The sequence below is a fragment of the Rutilus rutilus genome, assembly GCF_951802725.1.
Source record: "Rutilus rutilus genome assembly, chromosome: 1".
Lineage (NCBI taxonomy): Eukaryota > Metazoa > Chordata > Actinopteri > Cypriniformes > Leuciscidae > Rutilus > Rutilus rutilus.
In genome coordinates, this window is record NC_140209.1 from 4,195,450 (window position 1) to 4,213,869 (window position 18,420).

The window sequence follows — 18,420 nt, forward strand, 5'->3', positions numbered from 1 at the left end:
CAAAAATGTCATCATTGCGGTGTGGGCGGTCGTGTGCGCTGGGTGCGCAAGGCCAAATTTTGCGTGGCGGTGTGCAGTGTGCAGCTTTTTAGTGCGCACGGCTCCGCATCCGAAGATGCACGACTTCGAGCCGAATCTGGCCGAGCATGTACATCTCACAGCACCGGCACCCAGTTCTTGCGTCTAAATTAGTTGCTTACATTAACAAAATGAGCCTACAATAGCAGACATAAGCCCTTTAAATAAAAATAAATGGCCATGTTTTATAAAAAGGTTCACAAAACTAAATAAAAATGTTTAGAAATTATGTAAGATAACGTTAATTTAGTTGTAGGTTACGTTCTCATATCCATTTTATTTTCTAATGTCACAAGGAATAATCTGGTTTACTGCTTTTACACGATTCTTTTATAGTGTGGTTTTGGTGTACTAAAATAAACATTCACGAGTGTACCTTACTTCTCACCGCTGTGTAACTAAAGGCACCAGGGTGGCGGTGCCACCGGCTTGGGCCCGCAATCTTTATTCTTTGGCCTTTCTTGTTCCCTAACCTGGCACTCCTGTTTGTTTTTTGTATTTCTGTGTTATGTGCCCTGGTATTGAAGGTTTTCTTTTTATTTATGTTTTCTATAATTAGGATTATTGATTCTATGCCTTTTATTTTTTACTTGTCCATCCATCCATCCATCTTCGTCCGCTTATCCGGGGCCGGGTCGCGGGGGCAGCAGTCTAAGCAGGGATGCCCAGACCTCCCTCTCCCTGGACACTTCCTCCAGCTCTTCCGGGGAGACACCAAGGCGTTCCCAGGCCAGCCGGGAGACATAGTCCCTCCAGCGTGTCCTTGGTCTTCCTCGGGGCCTCCTCCATCGGGACATGCCCGGAACACCTTCCCGGGAAGGCGACCAGGAGGCATCAGGAACAGGTGCCCGAGCCACCTCAGCTGACCCCTCTCGATGTGGAGGAGCAGCGGCTCTACTCTGAGCCCCTCCCGAGTGACCGAGCTTCTCACCCTATCTCTAATGGATCGCCCAGCCACCCTGCGGAGAAAGCTCATTTCGGATGCCTGTATCCGGGATCTTGTCCTTTCGGTCATGACCCAAAGCTCATGACCATAGGTGAGAGTAGGAACATAGATTGACCGGTAAATCGAGAGCTTCGCCGCTTTCTTCACCACAACAGAGCGGTACATCGACTGCATTACTGAAGAAGCTGCACAGATCCGTCTGTCAATCACCCGTTCCAGCCTTCCCTCACTCTTGAATAACTTTTTCCGGCTGAGAACCATGGCCTCGGATTTGGAGGGGCTGATTTTCATCCCAGCCGCTTCACACTCGGCTGCAAACCGTCCCAGTGCATGCTGAAGGTTCTGGTCTGATGAGGCCAGCATGACAACATCATTCGCAAAGAGCAGAGATGAGATCATGTGGTCCCCAAACCTGACACCCTCCGGCCCCTGGCTGCGCCTAGAAATTCTGTCAATAAACATTATGAACAGAACCAGCGGCAAAGGGCAGCCCTGCTGGAGTCCAAAACGAACCGGGAACAAGTCTGACTTACTGCCGGAAATGCGAACCAAGCTCCTGCTCTGGTCGTACAGGGACCGGATAGCCCTTAGCAAAGGGCCCCCGCCAGGGGTTCTGCCAGTCCAAAGTGTCAGCCAAGACAGCCCCACAACATCCAGAGACTTGAGGTACTCAGGGCGGATCTCATCCACCCCCGGTGCCTTGCCACCGAGTAGTTTCTTGACTACTACCTCAGTGACTTCAGCTTGGGTGATGGACGAGTCCACCCCTGAGCCCTCAGCCTCTGCTTTCTCAATGGAAGACGTGACGGTGGGATTGAGGAGATCCTCGAAGTATTCCTTCCACCGTCCGATGACATCCCCAGTCGAGGTCAACAGCTGCCCACCTCCGCTGAAAACAGCATTGGTAGGGCACTGCTTCCCCCTCCTGAGGCGCCGGACAGTTTGCCATAATCTCTTCAAGGCCGACCGGTTTCCTTCTCCATGGCCTCACTGAACTCCTCCCAGGCCGATTTTTTGCTTCCACAACCACCCGGGCTGCAGTCCGCTTGGCCACTCGGTACCCGTCAGCTGCCTCAGGAGTCCCACAAGCCAGCCTGGCCCGATAGGACTCCTTCTTCAGCTTTACGGCATCCCTTACTTCCGGTGTCCTCCACCGGGTTCGGGGATTGCCGCCTCGATAGGCACCAGCTCCGAGTGGCCGCGTTGACAATGGAGGTGGAGAACATGGTCCACTCGGACTCAATATCTCCAGACTCCCTTGGGATCTGGTCGAAGCTCTGCCGGAGGTGGAAGTTGAAGATCTCTCTGACAGGGGATTCGGCCAAACGTTCCCAACATACCCTCACAGTACGTTTTGGTCTGCCGAGTCTGTCCAGCTTCCTCCCCCGCCATCGGATCCAACTCACCACCAGGTGGTGATCAGTTGACAGCTCCGCCCCTCTCTTCACCCGAGTGTCCAAGACATACGGCTGGAGGTCAGATGAAACAACCACAAAGTCGACCTCCGGCCTAGGGTGTCCTGGTGCCATGTGCACTGATGGACACACTTATGCTTGAACATGGTGTTTGTTATGGGCAAGCTGTAACTAGCACAGAAGTCCAATAACAGAACACCAATCGGGGTTCAGATCAGGGGGGCCGTTCCTCCCAATCACGCCCCTCCAAGTCCCCCAGTAGAATGACGGAGTCCCCAGTCGGAGCACTTTCCAGCACCCCTCCCAGTCTCCAAGAAGTCCGGGTACTCTACACTGCCGTTTGGCCCATAGGCGCACACGACAGTGAGAGACCTATCCCCGACCCGAAGGTGCAGGGAAGCGACCCTCTCGTTCACCGGGGTAAACTTCAACACATGGCGGCTGAGCTGGGGGGCTATAAGCAAACCCATACCAGCCCGCCGCCTCTCACCATGGGCAACTCCAGAGTGGTGAAGAGTCCATCCTCTCTCGAGGAGTGTGGTTCCAGAGCCCAAGCCGTGCGTGGAGGTGATCCCAACTATCTCTAGTTGGAATCTCTGAATCTCACACACAATCTCAGGCTCCTTCCCCGCCAGAGAGGTGACATTCCATGTCCCTAGAGCTAGATTCTGCGTCCAGGGATCGGGTTGTCGAGGCCCCCGCCTTCGACTGCCGCCCGATCCACTATGCACCGGCCCCTTACGGTCCCTCCTGCAGGTGGTGGGTCCACGGGAGGGCGGCCCCACGTCGCTCCTTCGGGCTGAGCCCAGCGGGACCCCATGGGGGGAGGCCTGACCACCAGGCGCTCGCATACGAGACCCAACCCCGGGCCTGGCTTCAGGGTGGGGCCCCAGCTGTGCCATGCCGGGCGACATCACGGTCCTCAAGTGTATAGTCCTCATAAAGGGTTTTGAACCGCTCTCAGTCTGACCCATCGCCTAGGACCTGTTTGCCTTAGGAGACCCTACATGGGGCATATAGCCGCAGACAACATAGCTCCTAGGGTCGTTCGGGCACTCAAACCCCTCCACCACGATAAGGTGGCAGTTCAAGGAGGTTTTTTTTTTTTACTTGTCTTTTTAGTTATTCATTTTACAGCACTCTGGTCAGTTTTGCGCTGTGTGTAAATGTGCTTTATAAATTAAAATTACTTACTAAATTACTAATATAATAAACATAGAATTACAAAATATATACAACTTACATTGAGCTGTAGAACCAAAAAAGTTTCCTCGTAATAGGGTTTCTTGCATCTGGCTCAGTTGAGCAAACACTCAAAGCCATGCCAATACCTCTCTAAACACTCTTACTTGTCTCTCTTAACCTGCCTTTTAAAAATGTGAATGCTAGTAAACTCACTTCACTTCACTTGGTAAGAATTCCACATTTTTGGAGCATTGTGGTTAAAAAAATGACACCTAGGGTCTTTACTTCTTTCTTAGATTGTAGGGCTAAGGGACCCAATCCAGCTTCTAATGGCTCGTTTCCACTGAGCGGTACGGTACGGAACAGTACGCATTTATTTGCGTTTCCACTATCAAAAGTTGTGAATGGTACCAAAATGCCGAACCGTACCGTACCACTTTTTAGGTACCCTTCCATTGGGGTACCTAGCACAGTGGAACGGTTCTAAAAGGTGGAGCTAGACTCACTGCAGGACGTTGATTGGTTGACAGAGAATCGTCACTTTTTTTAATATACAGTTTAATATAATACTACTGTTACTGTATCACGAAATATAATTTTAATAGATTTTCAGGCGAGAATGTAGTTGTTTAAAGCCCAAATCTGTGGTTTATTTATAAAGATGATTTCCCCCCCCCCGGTTTTTGAGATCCATGCGTTCAGCGGGCGCTCGGCGCTCATGTTTCCCGGCTGGATGAGCCTTTCCTCGGCAAGTTCTTCTGACGTTCGTCGCTGACTCCGACTGTAGTGGTTAAACATGAGATATAATTCGTCTTGTGTAGACCTAACGGGCGATCTTTGGTCTCGTGAATATATAATGAGTTCCCTGTCAATCGTTTTGGCTGAGGGCTAAGTTTAGTTTCATATTAACGTTATAGGCTATTTGTATTTAACTTTACTTGTAATGTTAGACTAGAGTGCTGCATTTGGATATTTGACTTGTTTGCTTTATTTCTTATTGTATAGCTTCTTGTACCTTTTACTTAAACTTTTATATAGGCTATTATTTATTAAACTGAAATTTTACAAAAAGAAATATGGTTTCTTGTCATTTTTTTATTACAAGATTATCACTGATGTTTATTGCAACATTTGTACAAATGCATATATTGCCTGGAATATGTAAAAAATATATATATATTTAAACGAAAAGAGGTAACGTTAGGGTTGTGTTATAAATTTCGTTTTGTTATAAATAGAATAACGTATAACGTGCAGTGAATAATCAATATGCGTTGCGCATGAACCACATTTGTGTCCCTATAATGTTTCATTTATTTAAATGAAAACGAAAATAGGCAGAGTGGTGTTTAATAACATATTTCGTTTTATTGTTGCTAGCAGAGCAGAGCGAGCTGAGTGTTCGTTCACGAACCGGACATCACTAGTTGAGCCACTGTAGTCTGTTGGACTATTTTAACGATGCATGCGGTGATGTGGTTTCTCCACTGCATGGATATTCATGTGTCGCTTCAGGTTAGCTTTAATAGAGAAACTCTTCCTGCATTTATCACACGTGTGCGGCTTCTCTCCAGTGTGGATCCTCTCATGTGTTTTTAGAGATGATGACACACTGAATCTTTTGTCACAGTGTGAACACTTGAAAGGTTTTTCTCCAGTGTGGATCCTCTCATGTGATCTCAGATGTGATGACACACTGAATCTCTTGTCACAGTGTGAACACTTGTAAGGTTTTTCTCCAGTGTGGATCCTCTCATGTGTTATCAGAGATGATGACACACTGAATCTCTTGTCACAGTGTGAACACTTGTAAGGTTTTTCTCCAGTGTGGATCCTCTCGTGTGTTTTCAGATGTTCTGACTGATTGAATCTCTTGTCACAGTGTGAACACTTGTAAGGTTTTTCTCCAGTGTGGATCCTCTCATGTGATTTCAGATCTGCTGACCGACTGAATCTCTTGTCACAGTGTGAACACTTGTAAGGTTTTTCTCCAGTGTGGATCCTCTCATGTGTTATCAGAGATGATGACAGACTGAATTTCTTGTCACAGTGTGAACACTTATAAGGTTTTTCTCCAGTGTGGATCCTCTCATGTGTTTTCAGATGTTCTGACTGATTGAATCTCTTGTCACAGTGTGAACACTTGTAAGGTTTTTCTCCAGTGTGAATTCTCTGGTGCTGTTTTAAACCGTCCGCTGTAGTAAAAGTCTTCTCACACTCAAAGCACATGTACTCTCTCACTCCAGTGTGAATTTTCTTATGTGTGTGTAAATATTGCAGCCGTGTAAAACTCTTTCCACACACACAACATGAATGCGGCTTCTCCTTCTTATGAACTATCAGGTGTCTCTTCAGGTTTGATGCACAGAGAAATGTTTTGCCGCATTGATCACATGTGAATGGCTTCTCTCCAGTGTGAATCCTCATGTGAAGATTAAGGTGTGATGAATGACTGAAACTCTTCCCACACTGATCACATGAGAATGGCTTCTCTCCGGTGTGGATCCTCATGTGAACATTAAGGGATGATAATTGACTGAAACTCTTCCCACATTGATCACATGTGAACGGCTTCTCTCCAGTATGAACTCTGATGTGAATCTCAAGAAATTGTTTGGTTGTGAGACTCTTTCCACACTGAGTGCAGGTGAAAGATTTCTTGGCTCTTCTTTTCTTTAAAAATGTCTTTTTAGTCTTTGAGCGACTCAAAGGTTTTCCTCCAGGTTTGACATGATGTTCCTCCTCCACTTCACTCAGTTCTTCACTCTCCACCTTCACTTCACTCAGTTCTTCACTCTCCTCCTTCACTTCACTCAGTTCTTCACTCTCCTCCTTCACTTCAAAAAATAAAGAAAAAAATACCACATTTAATTTTCAGTACATCAAAATAATAATAATTAATGAGAGAAATATAAAGTGAAAGACATGAAAGTGAGCCCTGATGTAATAGTAGAAAGTAGACAACTGCTATAAAATATTATGATAATTTGATGCCTTTTTATAAATTGATTATATGTCCTTGAAACTTTCCATGAACGAGGTAAATTTATCATCCAATTATTATCTTTAAAACATTACAGGCACAAATCCCATGTTTCTTTAGCAAGAACTATTGAATATATTTGATCAATGACACAATTATCTAACATGATATTAACATTAAAATATACAATCCTGCCATATGTTGACACCAACTTTGAGATTGATATTTATTTTACTAAAATGTTTTAATTATTAATGGCCGTTCACACTAGACTTTTCCTTGCACTGACTTCCATTCATGCGCATGTGAAAGTGGGACACCAGAAACACAAGCTCAAGTGAATTACCCTGTGAGAAATAACACAAGCGTTTAGCATTCAAGTGGAGTGGATTGTTTATTTTTACATTTTGAATTATTATTATTTGTTATATGTTGAACTTGTGTTTGTAAAAAAGCTGCCGCAGAATGTGACGTCATTTCACGGCCGTTGCAGTGTCTGTAGAAACTTCACAAGCTCAAAGTGTAGAGTGGCCATAACTTTAACTGGCTTTAAATGAACCTTTTTATTAGCATTATCTGTGTCCTACATGTTTCACTCGACCCTGTTACTCCTGACATGATTTTCCTCCTTTTAAAAAGAGAGCATTTCTTAATACTGTGACGCACAGGAAGTGACATCATCTGGGCTCTTTCTACTGCATGATGGGAAGACAAGAAAAAACTAGGCTTGATGAGCAAAATCTGTGCAGAACCGATCACCGGTGATCAGCGCGAGATGCATGCTGGTTATAAATGTGTCCGAGTCCGTGTGTCTGAAACTCTCGTGAGTGCAAGGCGGCAGTTGCTCTCCACCGACTGAAGATCAAGAGCATGATGGGAAACGACTTGCTGATGACACAGCTCAATGCTCATTGGTTTAAACAACCGTGATGTATTGTTCTCTTTTAAACTGTTTTGATTTTAAAACTCTGATCTCAAGTTTTTGTGTGTATAAATAAGTGCTGTCAAACGATTAAAATATTTAATCACAATTAATCGCACATTTTTATCTATTCTAAATGTCTCTTGATTTCTTTTTGTCCCATTATTTTTTCTCATTTTAATGCTCTTATCAACATGGAAAAGTGGATTGGCTTGCTTGGTGCTAATGTTTTTTGACAACATTGGCATATAAACAACAAAACAACATTGGCATAAACTGTAGTGTTCAATTTCACACTAACATGCTTGGGAAGGTTACTTTAAAAATGTATTCCGTTACAGTTACAAATTACTCCATAGAAAAAAGTATTCAGTAACGTAATCTAAGTACCACAATATGAAAGTAATGTAATCTGATTACTTTTGGATTACTTCAAGGTCAAATATTATTAAAAATAAAGAAAAAAAAACTTTTATTTATTAAGAATTTCACAGCCCTGAATATATATTTATGTAAAGGGCTATACAGACATCTAGTGGCTACAGTATGGTATTACAGATCATTTTGTTTTATTTTTAACTAACATGTACAAGAAAAAAAAAAACATTTAAAAATTCAACATATTAGTTTATTTTAAAATAGGCCTACATGTTGACTAAAGCCGTGATCTTTCTTAATTTGCCTGACTGAACTTGGACCGTTGGCAGTGGGAGTTCCCCTATGTTACCTAGACAGCAAACATCCCGTTAAGAGAGAAGAGATTAAAGAAAGGACATTTTGGGTACTAAAAAAGCTACTGTCCTAATTTCTACAGATTCGAGCATCCATTAATTGAAAGCACTTTGTGCACTGGCTAAGGAGCATGAGTCAAACTGAAAAAATAAAACCAAAGTTTTTCTGAGGTAATGTGTTATGTAATCTTATTAAAATGGATTTCATAAAATTGGTATCGAAAAGTATCGTTTGGAACCGGTATCGAAATCAAGGTATCGGTATCGAAATTTTTTGAACGATACCCAGCCCTAATGGACCCTGTCCTGAAGCCTTCCCATAGAATAGGGCACTGGAACATTTTTTCAGAAAGGCCCGTAAAATAAAATGTTCAAAGGGTGCAAAATTTGCAACAAGAAGTCTGTGGAGCAGTCATAGAAAGTGTAGCAATGGCATAGCAATGTAGCAAAAGCAATGTCTTTAAGTTATCTAACACTAAGTGTTGACAATGGAAATGTGTATACGTGTCAATAAAAATATATGATATATTTAACCCTTTTGTTGTGCCTTAATCACCCCACCCCACCACACCACCCCACCGCAAATATAATCTAATTCTGTGGGAAACACTGGTTTCTAACATGAATGTTCTTCAGCCTCATGAATGAATGGAGAATAAACACCAACCTCTTTGTTCTTCAGGATCTTCAGTGTGTTTCATTCTGCAGGGTTCTGGATCACTCATGTTCTCACTGTCCTCTTTAATAAACTCAGTCTTTACAGATTCCAGCTCTTCCTGATGCTCTGATGCTCGTCTTCACTTGTAGCTGATGGGAATTTACAGCATTTATTGGAGAATTACAGTGGGAGGAGCTGATCTGCCAAAATCAAAAATATAAATTACTGAGTTTGTTTTTATAATAAATGACACTTCTAAGCATTTACGCCTGTCTATCTATTTATCGTACAGTAACTGATGCCAATGCATTATTTATATTTATTTTTATTACTAATCCTAACATTATTCTGCTTCTTCATTAAAATACAGGTATCTAGAACTAAAGAAAATAATTTAAATAATTTAAATTCTTCCAAATATAAATAATGGTAAGGAAAACAGTTAAAAGCATAAAGACAGAAATAAACGTATAGTAGGGCTGAACGACACATCGAATTTTCATCGTCATCGCGATATGAACTCGCGATATGAACACATCGCAACAGACAGCCTGACACGATGAATAATGCCTGGTTCAGATTACAAGATTTTTGTGTCTGTTATGATAGTCACGGAGTCAGATTACACGTTTTTGACTTCTAAAATCTTGTCATGTTGTGGACAAGAAACATGTCAGACATGTTGCTTTCCGACCAGTCATCGCATGCCGTCACACTCACTCACACGCACGCACACACACACACACACACACACAAACACTCACTCGCGCTCATGCTCACTCACTCGCACACACACACTGTTACTCGCGCTCTCACTCACTCTCGCTCACATACTCAACCCGTCATGGAGGACCGTTAAAAAATTAAACATGCTAGTCTTTCTGTCGTGATGTCGTGAAGCATCGCAGACACGACGTAGGTTATCGCCCACTGTCACACTATACGAGATGAAACGATCAAATCTTGCGTCCCGACGCCCGTTGTCGTTTACGAATCCTCACGACACCCATACGTCAAATGGATCGTGCAAAAATCGCGCTAAAATCGTGTAATCTGAACTAGGCAGGTAATAAACGTTTGACCTATCACGCAAAGAACCTATTAAAGCACTAAGACATGGGAACAGCATAGCTAACATTCACATTTGAATATTTATCGCAAGTCATATCGTCATCGCAATATTAAACAATCTTATCGCACATCGCAGCTTTTCCTCATATCGTGCAGCCCTAACGTATAGTAGGCAACAAATCCCCTCAGTCTGCTGACACCAATGAAACGAGCTTTAAGTGACAATTTACAGGAGATTTGAAGACATCAGCATAATAAATGAGGTGAAAACAGGAACTATTGTCATGAAATAAAGAGTGTTTTCAGCAGATCTGTTAATATTGATGAGCCTCAGACTATCAACACTCATTCAACAAGCCATTCAGGATCATCATTCAGCAGATCATCTCACTTTATTCTGAGTGTTTGCTGTAATAAACACTAGGGCTGTGACGGTGGCAGTTTTTTACCACCGCGGTAGTAATGGACCCAAATACCGGCGGTGTTGCGGTGGTTGGGGGGGGGGTTGTTTAAAAAAAAAAGAAACAACACACTAAAGCCTGTAAAGCATTGAAATAAATATCAGTAAATACTGGTAACTTACATAATATAATAAAGTTGAATCAATTTTTTTTTTTTTTTTTTTTTTTTATATTTCCACACAAAGGCGCGTGATATAGCCTACCGCTCTGCGCTTTGAGAGGGATGTGGGACACAAGCAGGAAAGAGACCATCGATCTCTTTTCTGGTATCTTCATGTTTTCTACTTGTAAAAGGTATGAAGAGCGAATTTATCTTCTACAAGGGCAAGGCATTTAGGCTGTTTGCGCGCTGCCAGAGAAAGCAAAACTTGCACAAAAAATTCCCCGCGCGTGTGAAATGCGCTTTACAAAATGAACTTGACGCGCCTTACCAATTACCATGTCTAATAACAAGCACAAACTGTGTTAAAAAGAATTTGACGTACAAGTAAAAATGTAGGCTATCAGGGGCCGTATTCACAAACAATTTTAAGGCTAAAAGTAGCTCCTAACTGGCGAATTTGGGAGCAACTCCTAAAAATAATGGGCGTGTCACTCGTAACTTTAGGACTCCTAATTTTTTTGACTAAGAGTAATTTACGAAGCATTTTAGCCCTAAAAGTAGCACCTAAGCCTGGGACAGCTTAAAAGAAGTCGAGAGGACTCCTAACTCACTAAGACCTATTCACAAACTGCTTTTTGTGGCATTTCACGTTGCGATGTTTTGAAATGCGTATGCGGCGACTACAGGAGCTTCCAATCGCGAGGGAACAATTTTGCATTGTAGGGATGCAATAACGCCACCAACAACAACCAAAACTAGGCTACTCATTGCATGTAAACTAATTTTAACGTTTCATTGTGAATCAAATTAAAATGTTCTTCTCTTTGCAAACGTAGGCAGAGGCATATAGTGACAGATTAATTCAATAATGTTGCAAAGATATTGCATCAATCCATATGTTTCATTAGGCTACTATATTTGTTTTGCCTTACTCTTTATTCATTTAGGCTATTTATTCAGTTATTCATCATCTTCCGTCCTTCGCACTACTTGTGAAGCGCACGCATTCTCAGACCTGTCACCTGTCACTCATCATCGTAGGGGAGGTGTTTGGAATCATTCCCGCGTTACAATCATCAACCAATCAAGGTGGTCACTTCAGTCAAGCTCGTGCATGAGTAATGACGTCATCCATAGCAACAAAGACTCACTCTTAGTTTAGGAGTTGTCATTTTTCTTTACTAAGAGTAGGTCTGAAAGGCGTTGTGAATAACTTTTAACCTGTTAAGCTGCAACCCCACTTTTGAAAAATCCCCAGAAATGACATACCCAAACTGAAACAGATACAGTTCATGAACCCTTTGCATTAAAAGCACAAGTATGATCTCATTTGAAAGCTGACACCTGGCAGTTTATTGTAAATGTAGAATTAATTATTGTCATAATGACAAAAATTGTTATAAATAGCTTCAAAGTTTTGTAAAATTATTAGAAATTAATTTTTATGAAACATCTTCATGAAAATAAAATTGAAGTTGGCACTGGAGCAATCTAGAAATGCACTACAGCTAAAGCCATATGTCCAGGGTCCGAAATTAACTTTTTGGCTCACCTGCCACGGGGACTGGTAGATGAAAAAATCCACCAGCCAAGCATATTTTTTACCGGCCAAAATAATAAACAGCCCTTTTTTTTGTCACATATACATTAATTTCAGTACTTTTAATTTAGATAATAAGGTAGGCATATTATGTTGAATACAAACATAAAAAATTGTCCAGAGCAAAATTTGAAATGTATAATAAATAAATAAAAAATAATTATTATATACTGTATGTATATATATATATATATATTGATCAAAATGAGAGAAATATATGAAATATTACTATCATTGGGGTGAAATCAAAGGTTTTTTTTTTTGTCAGTTTTGTTTCCTGACTCGTGCAAGGGAAGGCAGAACGTACTCGGCTAAGTTACTTACGTAACCTCGGTTCCCTGAGAGATAAGGGAACGAGTATTGCGTTGCAAACGCTATGAGAAAACTAATTTTATCGAGAAAATACCGGCCATGCATGGTGTGTAAAGCAGAAGCAGCCTGGCCAGCGGCGGAATATGCACGATCCGCGAGTGCTGAAGACGCTCTGCACGGCTTTGATGAGCAGGACACAAATGGGCGGCGACCGCTTCTTCCAGTGGCGGGAGCTTCACATATCCTTTTTCCTCAGCGCCGTCAACAGATAGAGCGTTAACTGTACGTACACAGCGCCGCCGACTTGAGCTGCAAAGAAGCTCTGGCCGCCCTGTCAAGGACGCTTGTCAAAAAGTACGGGGAAGCTTGACGCTTGTTCGCTCTGAATAGTGAGTGCGCGCGCGCGGCCGGGGCTTACTCACTCACTCACTCACTCACTCACGCACTCGCTCGCTCTCGCTCTCTCTGTTCGTTCTTAGGAGGCAGAAGAGCGCGTGCGCGCTGACAATTTTATTATTTTGGTATGAACATTCACCCGCCACTGTGGCGGATAGCCTTTTGAGATATACTCGCCAAACGGAAAATCTACCCGCATTTGGCGCTTGGCGGGTGTTAATTTCGGACCCTGCATATGTCTAAACATTCTATGTTTAAAATCTGAAGATAATAAGTCCAAAACTCTGTATTTAGTTAAATGTTTTTCAAGACAATGTCAAATGACTTTATTTTGATTTGACGCTAAAATGCTACTGATGTTTATTGTCATCTTCTAACCATCTATCCAGTATATTGTCTCTATTGTTTTGTGGTGCAAACGAGCCCCATTCAGTCTCAGTCTCCCCCCTGCACACATTCACACCTCTCCAGCCTGGTTATGGCTCGAAATATGCATTTCTTTTGTCTGCATTATAGCTACTAACGACTGGCTATTCACAGGCTATTCATAGGGTTTCAGTCCCTAATTTCTTTTCTCAAAGTTTACCTCAGATTTTAAACTGTATCAAATGCATTTCTTGAATAAAGACACATTTCAGGTAGCATTCAAAAAATAATAAAAGTATAACTTCTAGGTAGCAGGTGCACCTAGGGCTAGCTAGCATGTTAGCTTAGCACACCATCAACACACCATCAACACACAACAATTTATGAGATTAAAACCATGTTTGTGCTCTAAACTTACTTTTTAACGCACGTTGAGTATTTTAAATAATCTTCTGTGATCTAATTTGGCTTCAGATAAAAAAAATCAGACAGAAAATATACTATTGGATAGTGTTCTGCACAATGATAGTCTATAGATTAGCATTACATTATAAATATAATCTATTATTATGAAAATACCTGGCATGTAGGGATGGCTCGATACCACAATTTTGGTTTCGGTACGGTACCAGAACCTAATACCTCGGTATCGATACTAAATCGATACCACAGGTGACAAATAACCAGCCTTTAAATTTAAGTGAATTGAAACAGTTTTATTAAAAAACACTGCTTGAAACTCTGCTGCACCGAATGTGCAAACAAAAAGTTATCAAAATGTACAAAAAAAAAAAAATGAATAAATAAAAAACAGTCAGGGAACTTACAGTAGGTTAAATTTTGATTTAAAAAAAAAGAAAAAAAAAGAAAAGGACACCTGAAATGATACAATTAAAATAGGTTAATATCTATTATCTATAATAATTGATTAATATAGAATAATAATAGAATAATGAAATGAAATGTAAACCATTAGCTGTCATGCATCAACAGAATTATCAACATTTATAGCATTTATTCATCTTGGTTTGATTACTGTTTGGTTTGGGTTCATATTAGTTTAATGCATAAAGTAATGTTAACATGCTAAACATGTATTAGTATATTTAAATAATAATTACGGATTGATCTATTCTAGATTAATAAATGCTATAATACTGTCAGGTCAGGTTACCTAATGAATGTTGACAAATGTAGCTTAAATGTAAAGTGTTACTCTAACATTCATATTAGTAATATCCATATTACTACTATTACTCTCTCTCAGCTGATTCCTCAGTCAGTCGCCACAGCAGCAGTGATAGATATGCCTTTCATTTTACTATCACCAATACTAAAATTAATATCACTTATCTCTTTATTCATTCAAATTCAATTAATATATGATTGTTTGAAAGGGCAAAAAAATTATGAGAACTAAACTTCATTGGTTCTAGCGTGTCATGAAAGCACATTTGAGCTTTCGTGTTTACCGTGTCATATTTAATTGATAAGCTCTATGTGCGCTGTGAATAAAAGTCTAAATTAAATCAGTTGAATGATGGACTCACGTGTCGATCTCTGAACTCTTTGAACAAGTCAGGATGATCAAGTGACAAGTGGTCAACGTTAGCCAGATTTGATGTGTTGCCTCCCGTGGCAAATTTAAAGCAGCGTTTGTACAGTGGTGCATTGAGGTCTGTTGCTTCACCTTTCTCATTACTTTTGTAGGCAAAGTAATGCCATATTTCACTCCTATTGCTCTCTTTATTTATTAATTTCGGGCGTGTAGAATGAGATTCATCTGTTTGATCCATCGTGTTCCTCCGTTGTCACCGTTTGCCGGTTTTGCGTGACCCGCGTCAGTTTGGGTAGCGCACTGCCGCCTAGCGATGAACTTCGAAACAGCAGCGCATCAAATACCGAAGTGAGCAAAATTATGATATTGTACCGTTTGAAATATAATATATACCGGTATTTTTGCAGTACCGGTATACCGCGCATCCCTACTGGCATGGCTTGAAAAACACAGGTAACTCAAATATCAGTGCAATCATGTTTATTGTCTTCAAAACATCTGTATCTGCATGTTACAGCGCGATCTGTTGTTAGCTTTGTGTGTATCAGTGACGTCCTGGAATGTCACATGGTCATGGCTCTTCTTCATGTTCCATATATGGACTATTATTGTGCATGTAGCGCCCTCAGGCTGCTGGTATGAATTAAAAAAACACAGTATCGGAATACCAAATGCTCATAAAGATTACATCGACGCATTTGGGTATAAATTCAATAAATATTATTCCTGTCTATAGAAATATGATGTAAATCTATGAGAATCTATCAATATTTCTCCAAATCTGCACAGTTTTGAGCTAAAGCCCTGAGGGACGTTGTTTTGTGTATCGCTGTCATGACGACAGCACAGAGTTTTTTATGAATGAAAGCGGCTGACCGTCATAATTCATATTAAAGGTATCGACTCATTTTTTCATTTCATAACTCCTGACACAAATTAAGACATAACTGTCACTATGAGTTTCTCAGAATACAATAGTGGTCAAATACTGAAACTTGAGTATTATATCTTTTTAATTATGTATAGTTTGTCAAGGTATAACATTAAATCTGATAGTAATTTTGAATTAAATAAATAAATAACGCTTCAGTGCGCGGGCGCACTGGCAACGGTTAACAGGTTAAGAGAAAACTCCTAGCTAAAATCTTTTAGTGCAATTTAGGAGTACCCCAAGTGGTAAGATAAAATGCTTTGTGAATACGGCCCCTGACCTACAGCGTTTTTCTAGGCTACTTTACCACAGTAAAGAATACGAAAATAATCGACCTAAAAGCGAAGGGTGAGACGCGAGTGAAGATATGGGAAAAGAAAAAAGAGATTCCATGCAGGGATGAGTCGCGATTTTTGAATATTCGATTAGTTGATTTAATTATAGAATATCTAATGTTCTAATGTCTGTCGTGCGATCATTCTCTAAAATAAAATCTCCATGTTCTGGTGCTGATGCAGCGGTGACGCGTTCATGTAACCGGAGGGTGACGCTGCCAATAACGCACATAACAGCTGTTACAAAGAACCGGCAAAAATAATGATTATGAACATGTCAAATATAGCAAGGAGACATTTGAATTGTTTATTAATAAAGTGTTTTGTGTGTGTGTGTGTGTGTGTGTGTGTGTCAGTGTCGGGCTGCAAAGATGAAGTTGACGATGCTCACTCTTCGCAGTGAACGCGAGAGAGAAATGCACACTTCATACGGAATAGAAGCATATGCTTGTCGGTTTATTTTCCGGTTTGAATTGTTTTGTTTAAAAGTAGACAATTCAAGCTTTCTATAAGGAATAACTAATGGAATATTTTTCAATTCGCTGATAATCGGGTGACCAGATCGCAAACCAGAATTCAAAGCCGACAAAGCTTAAGTTTATGGGCTCACGTACAACTCTCTCATTCGTCATGAATTAAAACTTTTCCATGGCTGCGATATAACATTTAATTGCTAACCTATTATTTCTTTTGTAAACAAAGCTTTGTGTGTCATAATATTAATGTAAAACAGCATTCATATACAACAATTTTTTTTAGGCGAACAACCGCCGGTACTACTCACCGCGGTGGTGCGGTTTTCAAGTTTACCGGCACAGCCCTAATAAACACATTATTTGAGTCAGGATACATGACAAAAGCCTGTAAAACTGCTCTACTGAAAGACAATACTGTTATTTCTCACAATATAACCACCAAAATAAGTTATAAATCACCAATAATAAAACAAAATAATTAAATAAATAACCTCTTCAGGCAAATAACTACAACACCATAATATGTGAATCTGAATATAGATTGACTTTATAATAACTATTAATAGCAATAAAGTAATTCCATCATTAACATGTTAGCCTACATATTCGTACAGAAACTGACAATGATCATAAAACTCTTAAAAAATGAAGAAAATGTAATGTTTCCTGTGTCAAACTTCATTAATATGTATCTATATTCCCATGCATGTATAGATTTGATATTTCCCACGTTCATTACTCATACAGGGGCAATATAAAGTGTCTACATCAATTTTAATAAGTAAATGTAATCTGCCAAAGATAAATGTCGACAAAGAAATAATGAAAACGGCAACAGAAACACTTGAGATCGATTCCCATCAATCCCCCTCACAGATCTCAAACTTTAACTTGACTTTAACTTTTTTAACTTTAACAGTTCTCACTCCAAACATCGAGTCAATCACACAAACGAACACAACATCGATCAGGTCTGAATGAATGAAAACATATTCTCCTCATGCTCGATGCTGCTGCACTAAATGTTTATTTCAGAAGGAAGACGCCAGAAAAGACGCACAAGTATCGCTGTGATCGATGAAAACAATACAGAAATGAGCCTGTCGCTTAATCAAACTGTATAAAGTGTGTGTGGTGGTTGTGTAAATGTGAGAAATACCGTGAACTGCTCTCCTCTCCTCAGAAGACTCCACGCTGAAACTGAGGGAAGAGACGGCGGCACGGCGCGAGCGAGCGGTGACGTCATCGGCCTCCAAAGCACGCGGTCACGCGCGTACGGGACACCCCCGCAGCCAATCAGGGCCACGCAGATTCAGCTTTACTAGTATGGAAGCAGATTAGTCTCAAATATAATTCACGCAAAAAACATGATTCACAAATGCGTAGACAATTTCACATGCATGAAACCTAATTCACGTGCGTGAAAAAAATATATATATTCACAAAAAGCAATTCACATGCACAAAATAAAATTATATACTCAAAAAATACATTTCACAAATGCAAAACACAATTCGTAGATATACAACTGTGCACAAAAACCTTTGAATGCTTAAAATGTACGAGTGTATCCTTGCATTTGAATGTGCAAATCGTCATTCAAGTACGAATCGCCTTAGATATGTGTGTGTGAGTTTTTGAGACTTTCCTGGCAGCATAACACTCGTAACACAGAGCAGTCGTACTCTTTAGCCAATCAGATTTAAGCTTATCAATCGACCAATCAGTATCACGTGAGGGCGGGCCTACCTACATGTTACGTCATCAGCTTTCGACCAGTTCATGGCTGAGCAGAGGTAAGTGCAGTTAATCGTTAATTTCTGTGTTAACTGAAGTTAAAGAAGTTTGAGATCAGTTGAAGCAATAGTTTATGAACTATTAACTGATGTAAGC

General features: G+C 40.7%; 1 protein-coding gene across 2 annotated transcripts; it reads right to left on the reverse strand.

Annotated features, from left to right (window-relative positions):
* Nucleotides 1-4,972: 4,972 nt before the first annotated feature.
* Nucleotides 4,973-17,788, reverse strand: LOC311302111 (uncharacterized protein). Of its 2 annotated transcripts, none has more exons than XM_084427730.1 (3): nt 17,687-17,788; nt 8,928-9,118; nt 4,973-6,461 (listed from the first exon to the last, which is right to left on the reverse strand). In XM_084427730.1, the coding sequence occupies exons 2-3, from the start codon at nt 8,983-8,985 to the stop codon at nt 5,080-5,082; spliced, it is 1,440 nt and encodes a 479-aa protein (XP_084283856.1). In that variant the 5' UTR covers nt 8,986-9,118; nt 17,687-17,788; the 3' UTR covers nt 4,973-5,079. The 2 variants fall into 2 exon arrangements, with proteins under 2 accessions (XP_084283856.1, XP_084283857.1); XM_084427731.1 differs by having other exon boundaries at nt 17,645-17,738.
* Nucleotides 17,789-18,420: the final 632 nt, after the last annotated feature.